The sequence below is a fragment of the Penicillium hordei genome, assembly GCF_028827395.1.
Source record: "Penicillium hordei strain IBT 12815 chromosome Unknown utg000004l_segment0_segment0, whole genome shotgun sequence".
Taxonomy (NCBI): domain Eukaryota; kingdom Fungi; phylum Ascomycota; class Eurotiomycetes; order Eurotiales; family Aspergillaceae; genus Penicillium; species Penicillium hordei.
The window spans coordinates 2,049,908-2,064,927 of NW_026623145.1; the positions used below are offsets into that span (position 1 = coordinate 2,049,908).

At 48.8% G+C, this 15,020-nt stretch overlaps 5 protein-coding genes across 5 annotated transcripts; 2 read left to right on the plus strand and 3 right to left on the minus strand.

Moving 5' to 3' along the window:
* Positions 1-246: 246 nt before the first annotated feature.
* Positions 247-2,729, plus strand: N7537_007991 (uncharacterized protein; the record flags this gene model as incomplete). Its single annotated transcript, XM_056899046.1, has 2 exons — positions 247-342; positions 411-2,729. The coding sequence occupies 2 exons, from the start codon at positions 247-249 to the stop codon at positions 2,727-2,729; spliced, it is 2,415 nt and encodes an 804-aa protein (XP_056751122.1).
* A 475-nt stretch (positions 2,730-3,204) lies between these two features.
* Positions 3,205-5,071, plus strand: N7537_007992 (protoporphyrinogen/coproporphyrinogen oxidase; the record flags this gene model as incomplete). Its single annotated transcript, XM_056899047.1, has 8 exons — positions 3,205-3,221; positions 3,273-3,346; positions 3,416-3,495; positions 3,596-3,739; positions 3,827-4,160; positions 4,270-4,391; positions 4,463-4,899; positions 4,957-5,071. The coding sequence occupies 8 exons, from the start codon at positions 3,205-3,207 to the stop codon at positions 5,069-5,071; spliced, it is 1,323 nt and encodes a 440-aa protein (XP_056751123.1).
* A 471-nt stretch (positions 5,072-5,542) lies between these two features.
* On the minus strand, positions 5,543-6,645 carry N7537_007993 (ribosylnicotinamide kinase; the record flags this gene model as incomplete). The annotated part of the gene is made up of 2 exons (XM_056899048.1): positions 5,543-6,359; positions 6,464-6,645. The coding sequence occupies 2 exons, from the start codon at positions 6,643-6,645 to the stop codon at positions 5,543-5,545; spliced, it is 999 nt and encodes a 332-aa protein (XP_056751124.1).
* Positions 6,646-7,227: 582 nt separating this feature from the next.
* N7537_007994 (DEAD/DEAH box helicase) lies at positions 7,228-10,941 on the minus strand (the record flags this gene model as incomplete). Its single annotated transcript, XM_056899049.1, has 2 exons — positions 7,228-9,962; positions 10,047-10,941. The coding sequence occupies 2 exons, from the start codon at positions 10,939-10,941 to the stop codon at positions 7,228-7,230; spliced, it is 3,630 nt and encodes a 1,209-aa protein (XP_056751125.1).
* A 385-nt stretch (positions 10,942-11,326) lies between these two features.
* N7537_007995 (putative HMG box transcriptional regulator) lies at positions 11,327-13,613 on the minus strand (the record flags this gene model as incomplete). The annotated part of the gene is made up of 3 exons (XM_056899050.1): positions 11,327-12,838; positions 12,892-13,037; positions 13,172-13,613. 3 exons carry the CDS (start codon positions 13,611-13,613, stop codon positions 11,327-11,329), a joined length of 2,100 nt encoding a protein of 699 aa, XP_056751126.1.
* Between the last annotated feature and the right edge of the window lie 1,407 nt (positions 13,614-15,020).

The window sequence follows — 15,020 nt, forward strand, 5'->3', positions numbered from 1 at the left end:
TTGATATATTAGGGACGTTATATGTAAGAACACCCCAGTGCCCAGGTGTCTATTTAGGTGTCTTTTTAGATGCATAGGATAAACCGTCTAGAGGATGCTTAATATCTTCACGTACCTTCCTGTTGTTTGCTACCTTCCAGGTTCCCCATCATCTCTTCTACTCCATCTTTCCTCTCTATTATCAGTTTCTCTTTTTTCATTTCCCCATCTTCATTTCATCTCATGGAGCCTATAATGGAACCCACCATGGACCCTAACGATAGCCCTCTCAGCAACCTTGATTTGTGGTGCGACTGGAGCGGTGTTCCAGAAGAACCAGTGTCTATCACAATCGCCATGGAGGTAACACTGAAAAGCCGGGCCTCAAGTCTTCTCCTTGGGTCTCAGTACTGACTGTCGTCTAAATTAAGCTACAAACCTGCGGCCATCCCAACCTCAATTTACCCATCCTCAACGTCCAGTCACCAAACACCGTGAAGATCCCGTCTTGGGTCATCCGGTTGAAGCCTGACTATGCCCACTATGATGCCGACACTCCGCCGGAGAAAGAGGATTGGCGGCATGGTCTGGAACATAGCGATGAGACCGAGAAATACCCTGCCAAGAATGGCTCTGTTCCTGACTCTGGGAGTGTTGTTGTTCATGATGATCCGCAGGGTGTCTCTAGTCCTACTGTGAATATCTCCGGGATGTACACCAAGGTTGAGAGCTCGGGTAGCTCAACCTCTTCTGCCCCTCGCAAGAGCCAGGTCGACAGCCTGGGTAGCCCGCACTCCTCCAACCCTCGGAAGAGATCGGCCAAGGCTGCTTCTCTGCCTGACTCAATCGCTCCTGACGATGAGTACCAATGCACCCGACACAAACTTATGATGACCAAGATCGACCTGCCGCCGGAACTGGAGCCTGTGTCCCAGGACAATAGCCCCGCCATCGAGAAAATCAGCAGCTTCATTTCCAGTCTAGAGGAAGCCAGCATCACGCCTGAGAATATCCTCTTGCCTCAAGACTCTGTGCCAGTTACCCCGAGCATTACATCTGAGCATATTTTGCTAAACGGCAAAGGACCGACGGTTTATAATGTACCTGAATCTGATGACACTTCTCTCAACAAGATTGACTTGAGCGGCACTAAACCGCTCACCGAAGCGAACTTGCTCCATCGGAATTATGATATACTATCAACTCGTGGGTGCAATGGAAGCCTCTCTGACAGCGAAGATTCTGACAAAGAAAAAGAGGACCTGCTTGTCTCACTTGAATCCATTGCATCACCATCATTTTTCTCGTGCTCTGGGTTTTATGGACTTCTGTCCCCGACGTCCGCGGAAATTGACAAAGAGAAAAACAAGCCCAAGCTCATCTTAAACAATGACATTCTTTATGTTCAGACCCCTTCCACTGTCTACTCTGCGACATACCAAATTGCGATTGCGCTCAAGATCAGGCTGCAGAAAGGAAAATCGAGGGATTGGTGGAAGTTGATTGTGAATGGACTACCTCGACTCGCCCAATCCGAGTCTGGTTATCTCTACTTCCGAACACCCCCGGGCCAGGGAATGGAGTTCATGACCTCATCGTTCAAACGACATACCCTCGTGGAAAGCTGCTTGATGGCTCAGATTCACAGTGGAAAAAGCCTCGTGGTTCCGTTCCGTAGGTGCAACGCAGAATACTACGGACAACTCAAGGACCACAAAGTCAACACGGTCATACGGGCCGAGGTGGCAGACGCCGGCGATCCATCGTCCTATCTAATCAAATACAATGCCGTTTGCTCCATTGGTCTCATCAATCATAACTTCTGGGCTGAGAAGTGCAAATTCAACCTCTTTGTGCATGGCGGTCCAGACGGCGAGTTCAACGCCGTTTTTGCAGCAAAAAAGCCTCTGATAAACTCGATTCGGCTACAAACAGCGCTGGATGGGATGGGAATCTCGCGCATCGATGTTGTCAGTGTTCCCCAAGCTCTGGAAATGTTCACGGTGTCGTGGGAAGTCACACTGCCGCGAGGCAAGGCTGTCACCTGGCTGCCATGGATTAAGACCACGGTCAGCTTCCGTGATGTTGAAACTATTCTCCAAGAGGACTACGCCATCTTTAGCCCCAAGCATGAAGTGATCCCTCCGAAGCGCCAGAAGGTTGATGTTGATACTAGGAGCCAATTTTCAAGTGGCCAACTGGGAATGTTTTTCGATTTTAAGCCCCCAGTTATGGCAACCCCAGCTCCATATCTTCAACGTGGAGCTCTTCTCAATCACAAGCCTAAGATCCATGGGCCTCTATTTGGCAAACCAGCTTCCAAGTCTACAAGTACACAGACTGTTGCGGGAACTCCAGTTGCCGAGCCAAAGAAGCCCGGCCGTGCTGTCGGATTGTGGACCTTAATCAGGTTCGTTTTCCAACTGCTTAGTTTCTTGGCATCTGTTCACACCATCTACTGGTCGTACTTGCTGCTCAACCGTGGGTTCCGTCTCGACCTCCGTGCTCTCCACACTTCATGCCCGCCAAACGAAGTGTATGTCTATGATCCAGTGGACTGCGCAGAGAATTTTACCAATCCTGACTTGGAGAAGGAGTTGAAAAACGTCTTGATGGAGTTTAATCTTCAGCCTGAGCCGATTCGATTTGAAGTTCAGCCGTCCGTCAACACCACACCTGCCAGCATCACCCCAATGCCCTTGAGAGACCGCATCGATTACCTTCTCGGATGGCGAGGGCCAATGGAGTAAATCTCTGGGGGAATGGGATTGCTTAGTATCGTTACGGAGGAGAATATCGGGATATGAATGAGGAACCGCAGAATAAGACGCAGCAATTGCTGTAGTTAGCAGATAGCAAACATAAGGGAAAAAAAATCTATTGATTAAGCGATTGTCCTACTCATTCTTTTTACTATGGCACCCGGGGTATACCTATCTTACTATTCCGCTAGACTGTTCACAAAAGAGCGTTTAGCGAAGTCAAGGCAGATATCAGATAAGGAGAGTTCAATGTTGTGACCATAGTACTTACACGCTATGCAGGTAGCCCCGAAATTAGATTGAGCTCGCCATACAAAGTAACATGACCCTATCGAACCCGCTTCTCCAAAGGATTTATCGTTATCTCACGACGCGCGGCATTGGTTTCATCTATTTTAGTACCTACATATCTTATACCTTTTCCCCCAACTCTCTACCCGCTTATCCCTAAAAGCTTCCAACTATGGTTACTAAGCAAATGTGACTTTATCCCTGTTCTTAGGAAATCATAAACGCTTACACAGTTTATAGCGACGTCGATGTTTTGGTTATCGGTGCTGGCCCAACCGGTCTGGGTGCTACTAAGCGTCTCCAGCAGGTGCTAGGCCAGAATAAATTAAACGAGAAATATTGAAATTATTATCCAGGCCAACTGACGGACTGGTGGAATTTAGAAAACGCCTCATGGTTGATTATCGACTCGAATGAAACCGCCGGTGGCTTGGCTTCTACCGACATTACCCCAGAGGGTTTCGTAAGTCAACTCTGCAGCAAGGGAGTATAAAAGCAATCGGATATTCATTGCTATGCAGTTGTTCGATGTCGGTGGACACGTTATCTTCTCCCACTACTAGTATTTTGATGACTGCCTCAATGAAGCCCTTCCCAAGGCCGAGGATTGGTATGAGCACCAGCGTGTCTTCTTCGTGCGCTACGATGGTCGTTGGGTCCCCTACCCTTTCCAGAACAACATTTCCGTCTTGCCCAAGGAAGAACAGGTTAAATGCATCACTAGCCTAATGGATGCGGCCCTGGAGGCTCGCGCTCGTCCGGCTAGCGACAAACCTAACAACTTCGACATCTAGAATACCCGTAATGTTGGCGAGCGACTGAATGAGATCTTCATGCGTCCGTACAATTTCAAGGTCTGGGCTCTGTCCCTAAGTAAGATGAATGCTACCTGGCTAGGTGAGCGTGTTGCCGCACCCGACCTGAAGTTGTTGACCAGCAATGTCATCCTGAACAAGGTGGCCGGCAACTGGGGCCCCAATGCCACTTTTAAGTTCCCGGCTGAGGGTGGTACTGGGGGTATCTGGATTGCTGTGGCCAATACCATTGCTAAGGACAAGACTCGCTTTGGTAAGCAAGGAACGGTGGTCAGGGTTGATGCCGATGCTAAGAAGGTCTACCTGAAGGACAGTAGGTTTGAACTACACATATCATCTTCAGCCAGCAAGCTAAAGGATATTGCTAGGAACCGTTGTTTAATACAGATCACTCATCTCGACTATGGCTGTTGACTACCTAGCTGAAGCCATGGCCGATACCAAGCTGCAGCAGCTGTGCAAGCCCCTCTTCTACTCTTCCACCAATGTCATCGGTGTCGGTGTTCGTGGCAAGCTCCCTGGACGCATCGGAGACAAGTGCTGGGTATGTTAACCTCAACAATAGAAAATGGAAAAAAAAAAAACAAAACAAAAAATAGCATCTAACAGCCATAGGTCTACTTCCCCGAGGACAACTGCCCCTTCTACCGTGCCACCATCTTCTCTAACTACTCCCCTAACAATCAGCCGAAGAAGGACACCAAATTGCCTACCAAGCAACTTGCCAACGGCTATAGACCCGCTTCTTCCGAGCCCAAAGAAGGACCATACTGGTCTATCATGTTGGAGGTTTCCGAGTCGCAGTACAAGCCCGTCAACCACGACACCCTGTTAGCCGACAGCATCCAGGGTTTAATCAACACCGAATTACTTTGGCCTGAGGACGAAATCGTCAGTACGTACGTGCGTCGTTTTGACCACGGCTACCCGACCCCCAGCTTAGAGCGTAACGGTGCACTGGACGAGATCTTGCCTTACTTGCAGCAGAAGGATATTCTCTCACGTGGCCGCTTCGGTTCGTGGAAGTATGAAGTCGGGAACCAGGATCACAGGTAAGCTGGCCAATTCTAAAAAAAAGTCAGCGAGTGATGTATGCTAACGGAATGTAGTTTCATGTTGGGGGTCGAAGCTGTTGACCATATCGTCTCTGGTGCTGTCGAGCTCACCTTGGCCTACCCGGACTTTGTTAATAGCCGTGCTAACACTGAGCGTCGCTTAGTGTGAACACTGTTGTGTGAGGCATGGTATCATAATACGAAGCTGCTGGATACCCTAGCGAATTTATGTTTAATAATACGTTGAATTCTCCTAGGCCCTTCTTATTTTTCATTTATTTCCTACTATCATTTAAGCCATAGGAATAAATTTGCTATTTTAGGATGAAAATCAGATTTGAAGGTCAACCCCATTTTGGCTGCAGACATCCAAACTTTTGCTCATGTCTATATAGTAGCTCCATCATCTTTGAGAGACTGTTTGACTGTCGTGTCGGATGGCGAGAAGCAATTCTGCGGTAGTAAATCTTTGACTATAGGGATGGCTTAGTATCGTTACGGAGAGAATTGCAGAAGTAGGCACAGCAATCGCTACAGTTAGCAGGTAGCAAAAATAGAAGACGGAGATATATTGCTTAGGCCACTATATATACGCACTATGTATACGCACTTGTAAACCATTTAAGCTATACCTACACCACTATACCCCCATCCGATCCAAATAATACCCCAAAATCAACTCAACGGCCCACCTCAAAACAACATCCATCCCTGCACTCCCACACCCCGGTGCAACCTCGACCCCAACATCAGTCCTAGCCTTAGTCCCATCCCCAATCCTCCGAACAAGCTCAGCCTCCGTCAGAGCCTGACTACCGTCCTTCTGATCCTCATCTTCATCCTCGGCAATCAACAACCAGGCATGATCCGTCACATACCGCGGCCAGACAACATCATCCACATACCCGGGCGGATCAACCCAGAAATTCTGAGGTGGCCGATCATCCTCAGCTTCAAGATCAATATCTGTCCCTGTCTTTCCTTCCTGACTATCCCCCCCATCTTCAGTAATCTGCGCTGGCGGCTCCGGCACCGGCCCAACAGTCACATACCCACTCCTCCCCTCGCGTCTAGCCTTAACAAGCTCATATGCCGCAGGCAGGAAGAGAGGGAGATGTATAGCGTCATGGACGGAACGGAGGACGTGCTGTTCTTGCTCAGGCGGCGCAAATAGCAAAAATCCCTCTAAGAACGCAATAGTCGGGCTCTCGGTGCTTTTCTCTGCTGCTTTGTTCCGTAACCGAGACCCAACAATATCCCTCAACTCCTGTACGATCTTGTCGGACACGCCGGAATCCGTCGCGTCGTTTTGGTCTTCCTTGCTCCGTAGTCGCGGTGGGAGTGTCCCGTTTTCGCGCACGTAGTGTAGTGCCTGCGAGAGAAAGGGGATGTCGATTGCGGAGGCTGTATCCCAGTCTTGAATCTTCTCGCCGGAGGCGGTGGTTGTGTAGGGGATTCTGGGGTGTGTTAGTATGGGGGTTGGTTTTTGGATTAACGGAGGACTGCTTTTATTTGAGACAGGGTAGGTATATGGATGGTGCTAACGAAGAGGTGTACGCACTTATCGTCCGGGAAATAGAAATCATCTTCGTGGATTATGAAGGTGTTTAGACGTGAATCCTTGGGCTTAAGATTCACCCCGCAGAATACACGCTGCAGTAACCGCGCAAGGGTCGTCTTGCCGCTGCTCGAGGGCCCCGAGATCCCTATTATCACGGCTTTCTCATGAACTGGCTTGCTCATCTTTCTTTTCTCAATAACTTGGAAGAGATTGGAGAATTGAAGCTTTCCAGGTGCCAGGTGAGGGGTGCGATTGTAAGAAAAAGCTTATCTTATCGTTGACCTCATAGATCCAGGCACATAGAAACCTGGTTTCTACCGCTTTCGTATTTCGTATACATCTATAAAAGTCACATCTGAACAGAGTACCCAAATGCACATCGGTACACATAATATATCAGATTATCAAAGACTTACGTCGAAGACAGAGGCGCAACTATTCTTGTCTTCTGGCTTGTAAAATTACAAGCCACGGGTCTACCTAATTAGGATCGGAACCTTCAACTTAAACTCATCTCAATCTAGAGTTATAAATAGCGCATAAAAGAGTTAAGCAGCAACTGCCCCTACTAATGGTTTAAATGTAATGCCCTTTAGGCTCTATTCCTTATTCTACTTTATCTTATGTTGCCCATATGTATACTTGATGTATGAACTAATTCTTTTCCCTTTTGACTTGAATAAACTGTCATTCTTCTACATGCGTGTGGAGTATAGTGTAAGAAAATCCAAAATGCCGCTAGAACGCTAAAGTATAGAGAAATATCATGGCCGGAACGGCCCAAACAACGAGGGCGCCCTCTCAACACCGTCCCTGGTAAAATCTACCGCAGAGTGTATCGGCATGAGCCGCACTGGACTAGATGCTCCAGCACCATCCTCAATAACTGTCCCACGCTCCGCAAAGCCTGTCAGCGAAGGTCTAGATATAGGGACCTCAGCCTTAGAAGCCGAATTCAACCTAGGCACGGGCTGCAGCGGCGTAGGAACCGCATCCACAGTACCCTCACCCATGACCTGGTCATGCTCCGCAAAGCCAATCCGTCGCCGCGGGGCCGATGACCCCTGAACACCAGTCGAATCAGAATCAGCATCGGACTCCAAAGCCCGAGGCCGTTTCTGCGCCGTTTTGCCGGTCGGTTTCTGCCCCGGTGGCCTGGGCGCACGGACCTTCTCTTTATCGGGAATCGGCAATTTATGCCGATCAAATAGCCCGAGTGGATGTGTCAGTGGAGCCATGCCGGCGGAAGCCTCGTCGGGCATGGGTAAAAAGGGCTCGTGTTTAATAATGTCGCTCATGGTACTATCTTGAAGCGGGTCATTTCCTGCGTGCTTTGTCTCCTCGGCGGTCATATTTTTGCTGCGGGTGAGCATCCGGTATTCGAGAGTGTCGCCCAGGACGAGGGTTTCGACGTAGACTGCTCTTTTCTGGCCGATTCTGTGGGCTCGTTTGATGGCTTGGCTTTCCACGTTGCGTTCCCAAATCGGGTTGACGATGTACATCCGCGAGGCTTCGGGGATGTGGAGGCCATGCGAGGCTTGTTTGACGCTCATCAGCAGAACACGGACCTCGTCGGTTTCGCGGAATTCACTCAGACTCTCGGTTTTTACATTGGATCCCATACTCGCAGTACTTGCGTAGGTGCGGAATTTAACTGCTATTAACTCCAGGCCTTGCTCGACCCAGGAAGCGACGTTGTCGTGTTCATAGAAGATGATGATTTTCTCGGTTTTCTGGAACTTCAGCACTTGGTCCAACAAGTACCGAAGCTTGGCCGATGCTACTCCTTCCAGTTTCGTTTGTTTCAATGGCGAAGTTTCTGGGAGAGTGCAGAAGTTCAAAGTTTGATCTTTGTCTTTCTTTTTTGAAGTGGCTGTCTGGCTGTGTTGAGCTAGCTCCCGACGAACTTTGATTCCCTCTCCTGCAAGACCATCGGCGGGATCAGGCATGCGGAGACGGTTCATCACAAATTCTTGCGCGCGACGGGCTTGGGTCATACCCATGAGCAGAGGCTCGCGGTCGGTGTCCGTGGCATCAAGGGCCCACATGTTGCGAGCATATTTTGGGAAACGCCGAACGAAGACTCCAAGCTCATGCATCTTTTTGAATCCATTCCAGCCAGGGGAATTCATTGCCTTTCGTCCGATCTGGATTCCCTGTTTCAATTGGTTGAGATCCGCCACTGTCATCTTCTCTTGGTTTTCTTCCAGATATTCTAGAGCAATGTCGACAGTGCTTTGGACATTGTCATCGCCAGCCCACCAAAACCCAGCCAGGCGTAAGTTTTGTATCAACTCAGTGAGCTTATTTTTGTTTTTGCTTTTCTTTTTTTCGTCGCCCTCATAAAACATATAGTCGGGACCTTCACGTTCAGATGTAATAGTGTTGACTGCGAGTGTAAAGAGGAACATGTTGATGTATAGCCTGTCGTAGAAAGTCGGCTCAAGGTAGACCACTTTGTTATACAGCGGTGGAAGAGTGATCTCTTTTTTGACCGTTTCGTACCGGTGTCGTACAACAAGACTCTGGAGGGTCGCACGTAGAGATGGAGATTTTCGAGAAATTCCATCTTTACCCACCGTTTTTGTGTAGCATACCCATTCTTTAGGATTGTTGGCCCAGGGCCTGAGTTTGAAGAAATTATGAACCATGTCGCCCAATTTCCTCAAGTCCGGGTCTTCATTGCCCCCCTTTCTGCGGGTTTGGGGGATGGAACCGGCGTGATCGTCGGGCGATGATTCAGGATCGTCTGTGCCCACTTCCTGTGAAGCAATGCTAAGTTCCACTCCATACATTTCTGAGAGGGGGGTTCCCGAGATCATCCAGCGGCGTTCGAATTTCAGCTTTCTTAGAAAGTCGACCATTTCGGTTGTTTTACCCGCAAGGTTGTGCCCTTCATCGACAATAACTCGCAACCAGTGAAGATCGAGAATAGGGGCATCCGACTTCTGCGCACGACTGTTGCGGTTTGCTTTCTCTTTGCTGCATCGGCCTTTGGAGAACATCACAATATCAAAGTTCAGAAGTTCGTCCGTTGATGGTGTTGTGTCCTTCGTTCGCAATACTAGAAGTTTCAGATCGCTGGTGTGAGTAGCGATCTCACGTTCCCAGTGGTCCACCAAGTTTTCCGGGACGATAACGAGTGTACCAGAGCAGAGACGAATGTGCTCCGCCGGCTCGGCGTACCATGATGTAGACCTTTGATTGTCGCGTTTCGCCGGTATCATGTAGGAACCACTCTGGGCCATACAGGCCGTCCTACAATTAACATAATCTTTCTCTTTTTCTACCAGCTGCAAGTCAAAGAAGTCCTTCCAGGGCAGGGAAAAGCGACCAACAGCAGCAGCAGCCATTTCCATTAATGTTCCAGTCTTGTTCCTGATTGGGTTTTCGAGTGTTTGATACTCCACCGGGATTTTGGGGAAATGTCCCCGCGTAGCCAATATCACAGCAAGACTGATGAGTGTTTTTCCACATCCCATGGACTCTGCCAAGATCCCTAGTAACAGTCAGTATAGTTCACTGAGATATTTACAACCCAACAATCATTGGGGAAACCAGCGCCAATAAAGTGAGTTCCTACCTCCACAAGCCTCGGGATACAATATCTTGTCCTTCAAAATACTGCCAGACTCTTTGTTATAATAGAACTCCAACCCAGTCGGACCCCGCCAAGGCTGGAATCTCGGATCAAGCGCTAGCGCCGGCTCTGCCTCCCGCTGCACCATCACAACAGCAGATTCGCGCTGAAACGGATGAAGTTGTGTTTTAAGACCTCGAACCGAATCGCCAAGCAATGCCTCCATGGCGTCCCGGGAGTGCAAATCTGTTAAGCGATCCAAGTCCAGAGTGGGTTCTTGCAGCGTATTGAATATGTAATACAGAGATTCTTCTTCGTCACTATCGGATTGATTATTGGTAATTAGACCAGCATGGGCATCAATCAAGCCGTTCCAAGCTTCAGAGGAGTTGTCGATCATAGACATGACGAGTTTGAGATGGGTTAGGAGAATACTTTCGGTTTCACCTCTTTTCTTTTTTTTAATGGGTTTCTTTTGCTGTGCGTTCGGTAGCACGAAAACTTGTACATTGTTGCTGCCGCTAAGAGAGCGTGTTCGGATCCATTCGTGTTTTTCTAGAAGCGCTACCTCGGAGTCTGGGTAGCGGGGCTTGGAGGAGAATTTGCCCAAAACGCCGGCTGGGATATAGCCATCCATATGCGCATTCGTTGTCTCTAGGGTATGGGGTTCAAGATGCTCATCTGTCATCTCCGAGTCGGAGGGCTCATCTTTCACCCTTAGGTCGAGCCCATCTGTCACATCTGGGCCGAGAGGCGCATCTAGCGCCTGGTCTTCCCATTTCATATCGGGTTCAGGACCGGACATGGCACTGAAAGGCCGAGGAACCCCTGAAGGTCCATGATTTGTTTGTATTGGTCTGATCATGGAACCTGGGGCCCATTGTGCTTGCTCTGACATGGCGAATACCTGCAAGAAGAAACAACATCCCACGGAATCTGGAGAGATATTGGCAGAAAGGTGACCGCTTTTGATAAGCGGCTCCGCCAGGTGGATCAAAAAGGGTCCGAGCTCCCACGGGTTGGCTCCTTAGGCCAACGTCCTTTCTTAATACATTTTACAACACTCGTTAATGGCTATATTAACCTCATTCATTACACTGTTGTCACTATTAATATTATTCACTAGAAGCACGATGAGCCATCATCAAATTACCACGATCTAATCTATCACACCCCCCCCCCCCCCCCCCCAACCAATGAATCCATGACTCCTTGAACAATGCACCAAATTCAAATTCCATTCCCTACCCAGGCCCCAAACAGGCCCGAGCTTGATCTCGAGCTCACTGGGTCAAAAAGTCCTCAATCTCAAAACCCATGCGCTTAAGCGCCTTCTCCTCCAAATCCCTTCCAACAACCTTCCTCAGCACAACCGTGCGAGCATCCTGCAGCCGCACCTCAACAGGATTCCCACCCATACGATCCAGCTCCTCCTTACTGCACTCACGAATGTAAACCGTGATATCAGGACCCACGCACGCGCGCCACAGCGACGCCATCCACTGCCAGTGATCGAGCGGCGCGTAGGAGTCGCTGATGGGCGTGGAGCAGGCGAATGCGTCGGCCGTAGTGAGCTGGTAGCGCGGGACGAGCGCTATCGGCACGCCGTAGTTACTACCTGCTGTGATGGCGCTTGTCTCGGAGCCGTTCTCGCTTGACTGGGCTGGGGAGTGGATGTGTATGTTTGCGGTTTTGGGGATGAGGGTGCAAGGGGAGAGGTTTGGGGCGGGGGGTTCCTCGTCTGTTGTTATGGAGCGGGCGTCGACGGAGCCGGCTCTTGAGGTGGATTTCACGAAGCTGACGACGTCATCCGAGATCCGGTGCCAGGCTGAGATGGTGTTGAGGTAGTCGACTGTCGCGTCGCCCATCTGGCCTGCTTCTGCGGAGTTGGGGCGGGGTGCTTTGATTTCTGGTCCATCGAAGACTCGGACGTTGTACTTTGCTTCCTTTTTTAGAAGGTTGTTGAGGTATTCGAGGGCTATTTGGACGAGGTCCGGGTCTTGGCCGTCCACGGCGATGACGGGACCGCGGGCTGGTGGGATGCCGTCTTGGAATGAGGGGAGGAGCGGTGGGGAGATCTTGGCGAGGACTTTGATCTTGTTGAGGAAGGGGATTGTCATGACTGTTGCTTCGACACTGGATCCTTCTTGTGGATAGGGTGTCATGGGAGTCATCACAGGTGTTGTGGTCTGGAGTGGTGGTAGCTTTAGACTGGGGTCCGGGTGTGGCTGGCCTGGGACACTTTGATATGACCGTTGCGGTTGAAGCATGGGGAGATGACGTGGTGGCATATCAGGACGAGCACTCCAAGGGGTCATCGGGTGCGGTGATTCAGGAATGGCACTGCCAGGACTGTGGTCCCGGTAAGAGGGATGTAAATTTGGCTTGAATGAGTGAGATACTCGGCGGCGTTTATTATCGGGAGATCGACCACTGGGTTCCTCCCAGTGTCTTTGGCGAGAACGAGGATCGTGGTCCATCTTTGCCGACTTTGGTGCGGGATTGGGGTCCTTTTCGCGGCCTTGGACACTTCTTGGCGGCATGGCATTTGGGTGTGGTGATGATACCGAGAAATTTGATGGTGGTCGATACCCCGGCCCACTGCTGGGTGTGAATGGAGTCATGGGGGAAGCGGGTGCGTTCATCAATCGGCCACCACACCTGTTACAATGCGATGAACCAGATGGATTGTGCCCAATTCCCGAGGCCGAACTCCGGGTACTTCCATCCCGACCATACCGCCGAGGCTGGTAGCGGTAGTCAGGGTATTGCTGCTGATGCCGAGCTTTTTCCTCCTGGGGTGATCATCAGTATCTTGAAATCCTATTTTCAGAGATGCCAGTCTCACCTCTGCAAGTGCCTTCCATTTACTCTTATCATCCTCCGACAGAGATCGCCACTGTTCTCCAATAATCTTGGATATCTCGGGATTGGCCAAGCCGGGATTATGAGCAACCACCATGGCCTGATAATGCTGACGATACAGAATAAAAGCTAGAAATTGCACAATTAGCTATGCCCCATGTATTCGAAAGATCAGATCTGGCTAACGAAGACCAAAAAAGAAACAATCGAAAAGAAAAGCCACTTGCCAATCTCTAATGACGGTGCGGACAGTATCGACTCACCATTACGAGGCCGGGGAATTTTCGGATCCGGTTGACACAGGCAAAACTGCATGGCATTCTCTTTCTGTGATTTGACGGGACTGGTACTGCTGGCGGAAGACGAAGATGATCGATCTGATCTGTCGCGCAATGGCAATTCCTTAGTCGAAATCATGGGCCCCACAGGTTTGACTGAGCCATTTGAGGACACCTTGTGTGCATGTGGCTCTTTGGATGCATTTAGGGAGATATGTTGATGTGTCTGATGTACCGCTGATCGAGGATCAGAGTATCTGACTGAAGATCCAACTGGACCACCGTCGGCAGGGTGTCTCATAGCCATGGCAGATAATTCTTCGTTCATGATTTTGTGATCGAGTAAATTGCTCGGCCTAGGCAGAGTGACTTGGGCAGACTCATAGCGCAGAGCAACAGGGTTGGGGAGAACTCGATCGTAAGACATTTATTTAATACTTTTCTCTCTCAATGAAAGGGCTCGACGGCGAAGTTTGAATGAAAGAAATACCACAAGGGAAAGATAAAAGGGGAGGAGAAAAAAGCATAAGCCTTGAAAGAGAAGGCTGAAGTGAATAGGTTTGGGGGGCGACTGGGCCCCAAGAAATAACAAGAAAGAGGAGGCTAGAAGTGAGCAACAAAGAGAATGAATTCGAATGAATCCGAATGAATCCAAATGAATCCAAATCAGAGAAAAAATGGGAAATAATCCCAATAAGAAAAGATTGAAAGACCGGGGAATACCAGGGATTAGGACAAAGCGAAGTATAGCGTTTGGACAAAAAAGCCCTAAAAAGCGTGGGATTCTTTGTCTGGGTTTTCCCCCCAGAATCCCTGTCTAGCGGCTGGTTCTTTGACAATAGCTCCAGATTGCTCTTGATATTCTGACCGAGCCAACCGAGATAAAAAAGAAATTATCGAAGTACCCAAATTAAAAACAATTAAAAAAAAAAAAAAAAAAATCGATAGCAAGTGGCTTTTCTTTGTTATACATTCATTCTAAAACCTCAACCGTTATACTTCCAACTGACACGGTACCCTTCAGATATTAGGTAGCCCCCATGTTTTAAAAAAAGAAGCAAAAAGAATAAAAAGGAAAAAAGAAAAAAGAAAAAAAAGAAAAAAGAAAAACGAGGTGTCAACTCAAAAAAATCCAACTAAGAAAACCCCCCTAATCTCCCTAATCTCCCTAATTTCCCTAATTTCCCTAATTTCCTTATTTTCCTTAATTTCTTAATTTCCAGGGCCAAGGCACTAGAGTCATTGTTTTCTTTGTCTCCGGATGCGGCGACCCGCTTGATCGAGCTGGTCCACGAGGCTCCACCGAACAATTCCCTCATGTTGATTGGCCGGGGCATTTCCTAAATCAGTTCCCCGGCAAATCAAACAAAGAAATCAGTTCAATCAGTTCAGTTTAGACTAGAGTCAAATGATTTATTTCGGGTTTTTTTAAACTTTAGTTTGTAGTTTGTCTCATGGCATTGTCACCTGGACTGATCTATATTCTTTTCCTATGATTATGATTATGATTATGATTATGATTATAATTATATTCGTTTAGATAATCGGAAATCAAAATCCTTCCCAACACGCTGGGATCCGGGATGATCTCATCGCTCTCTCCATCCACCGTTACAGTCAAACTCGCTTTGACTCTTAACAATACCACCCTTTCTATTATTTTCCTTATGTCTCGGGTAAACGATATCGGTCTGGATCTTCCCGTCAGGTTCCAATAACTCTTCTGCAGGTTCCAGTTAATGGTCTGACATTCGGTACTACCGTGTCCTTTCCAAGGTTGGTTCAGAGTCAAGGGTTATCCACGCTTCGATTGTCCTCACTGGAACCTGGCCAC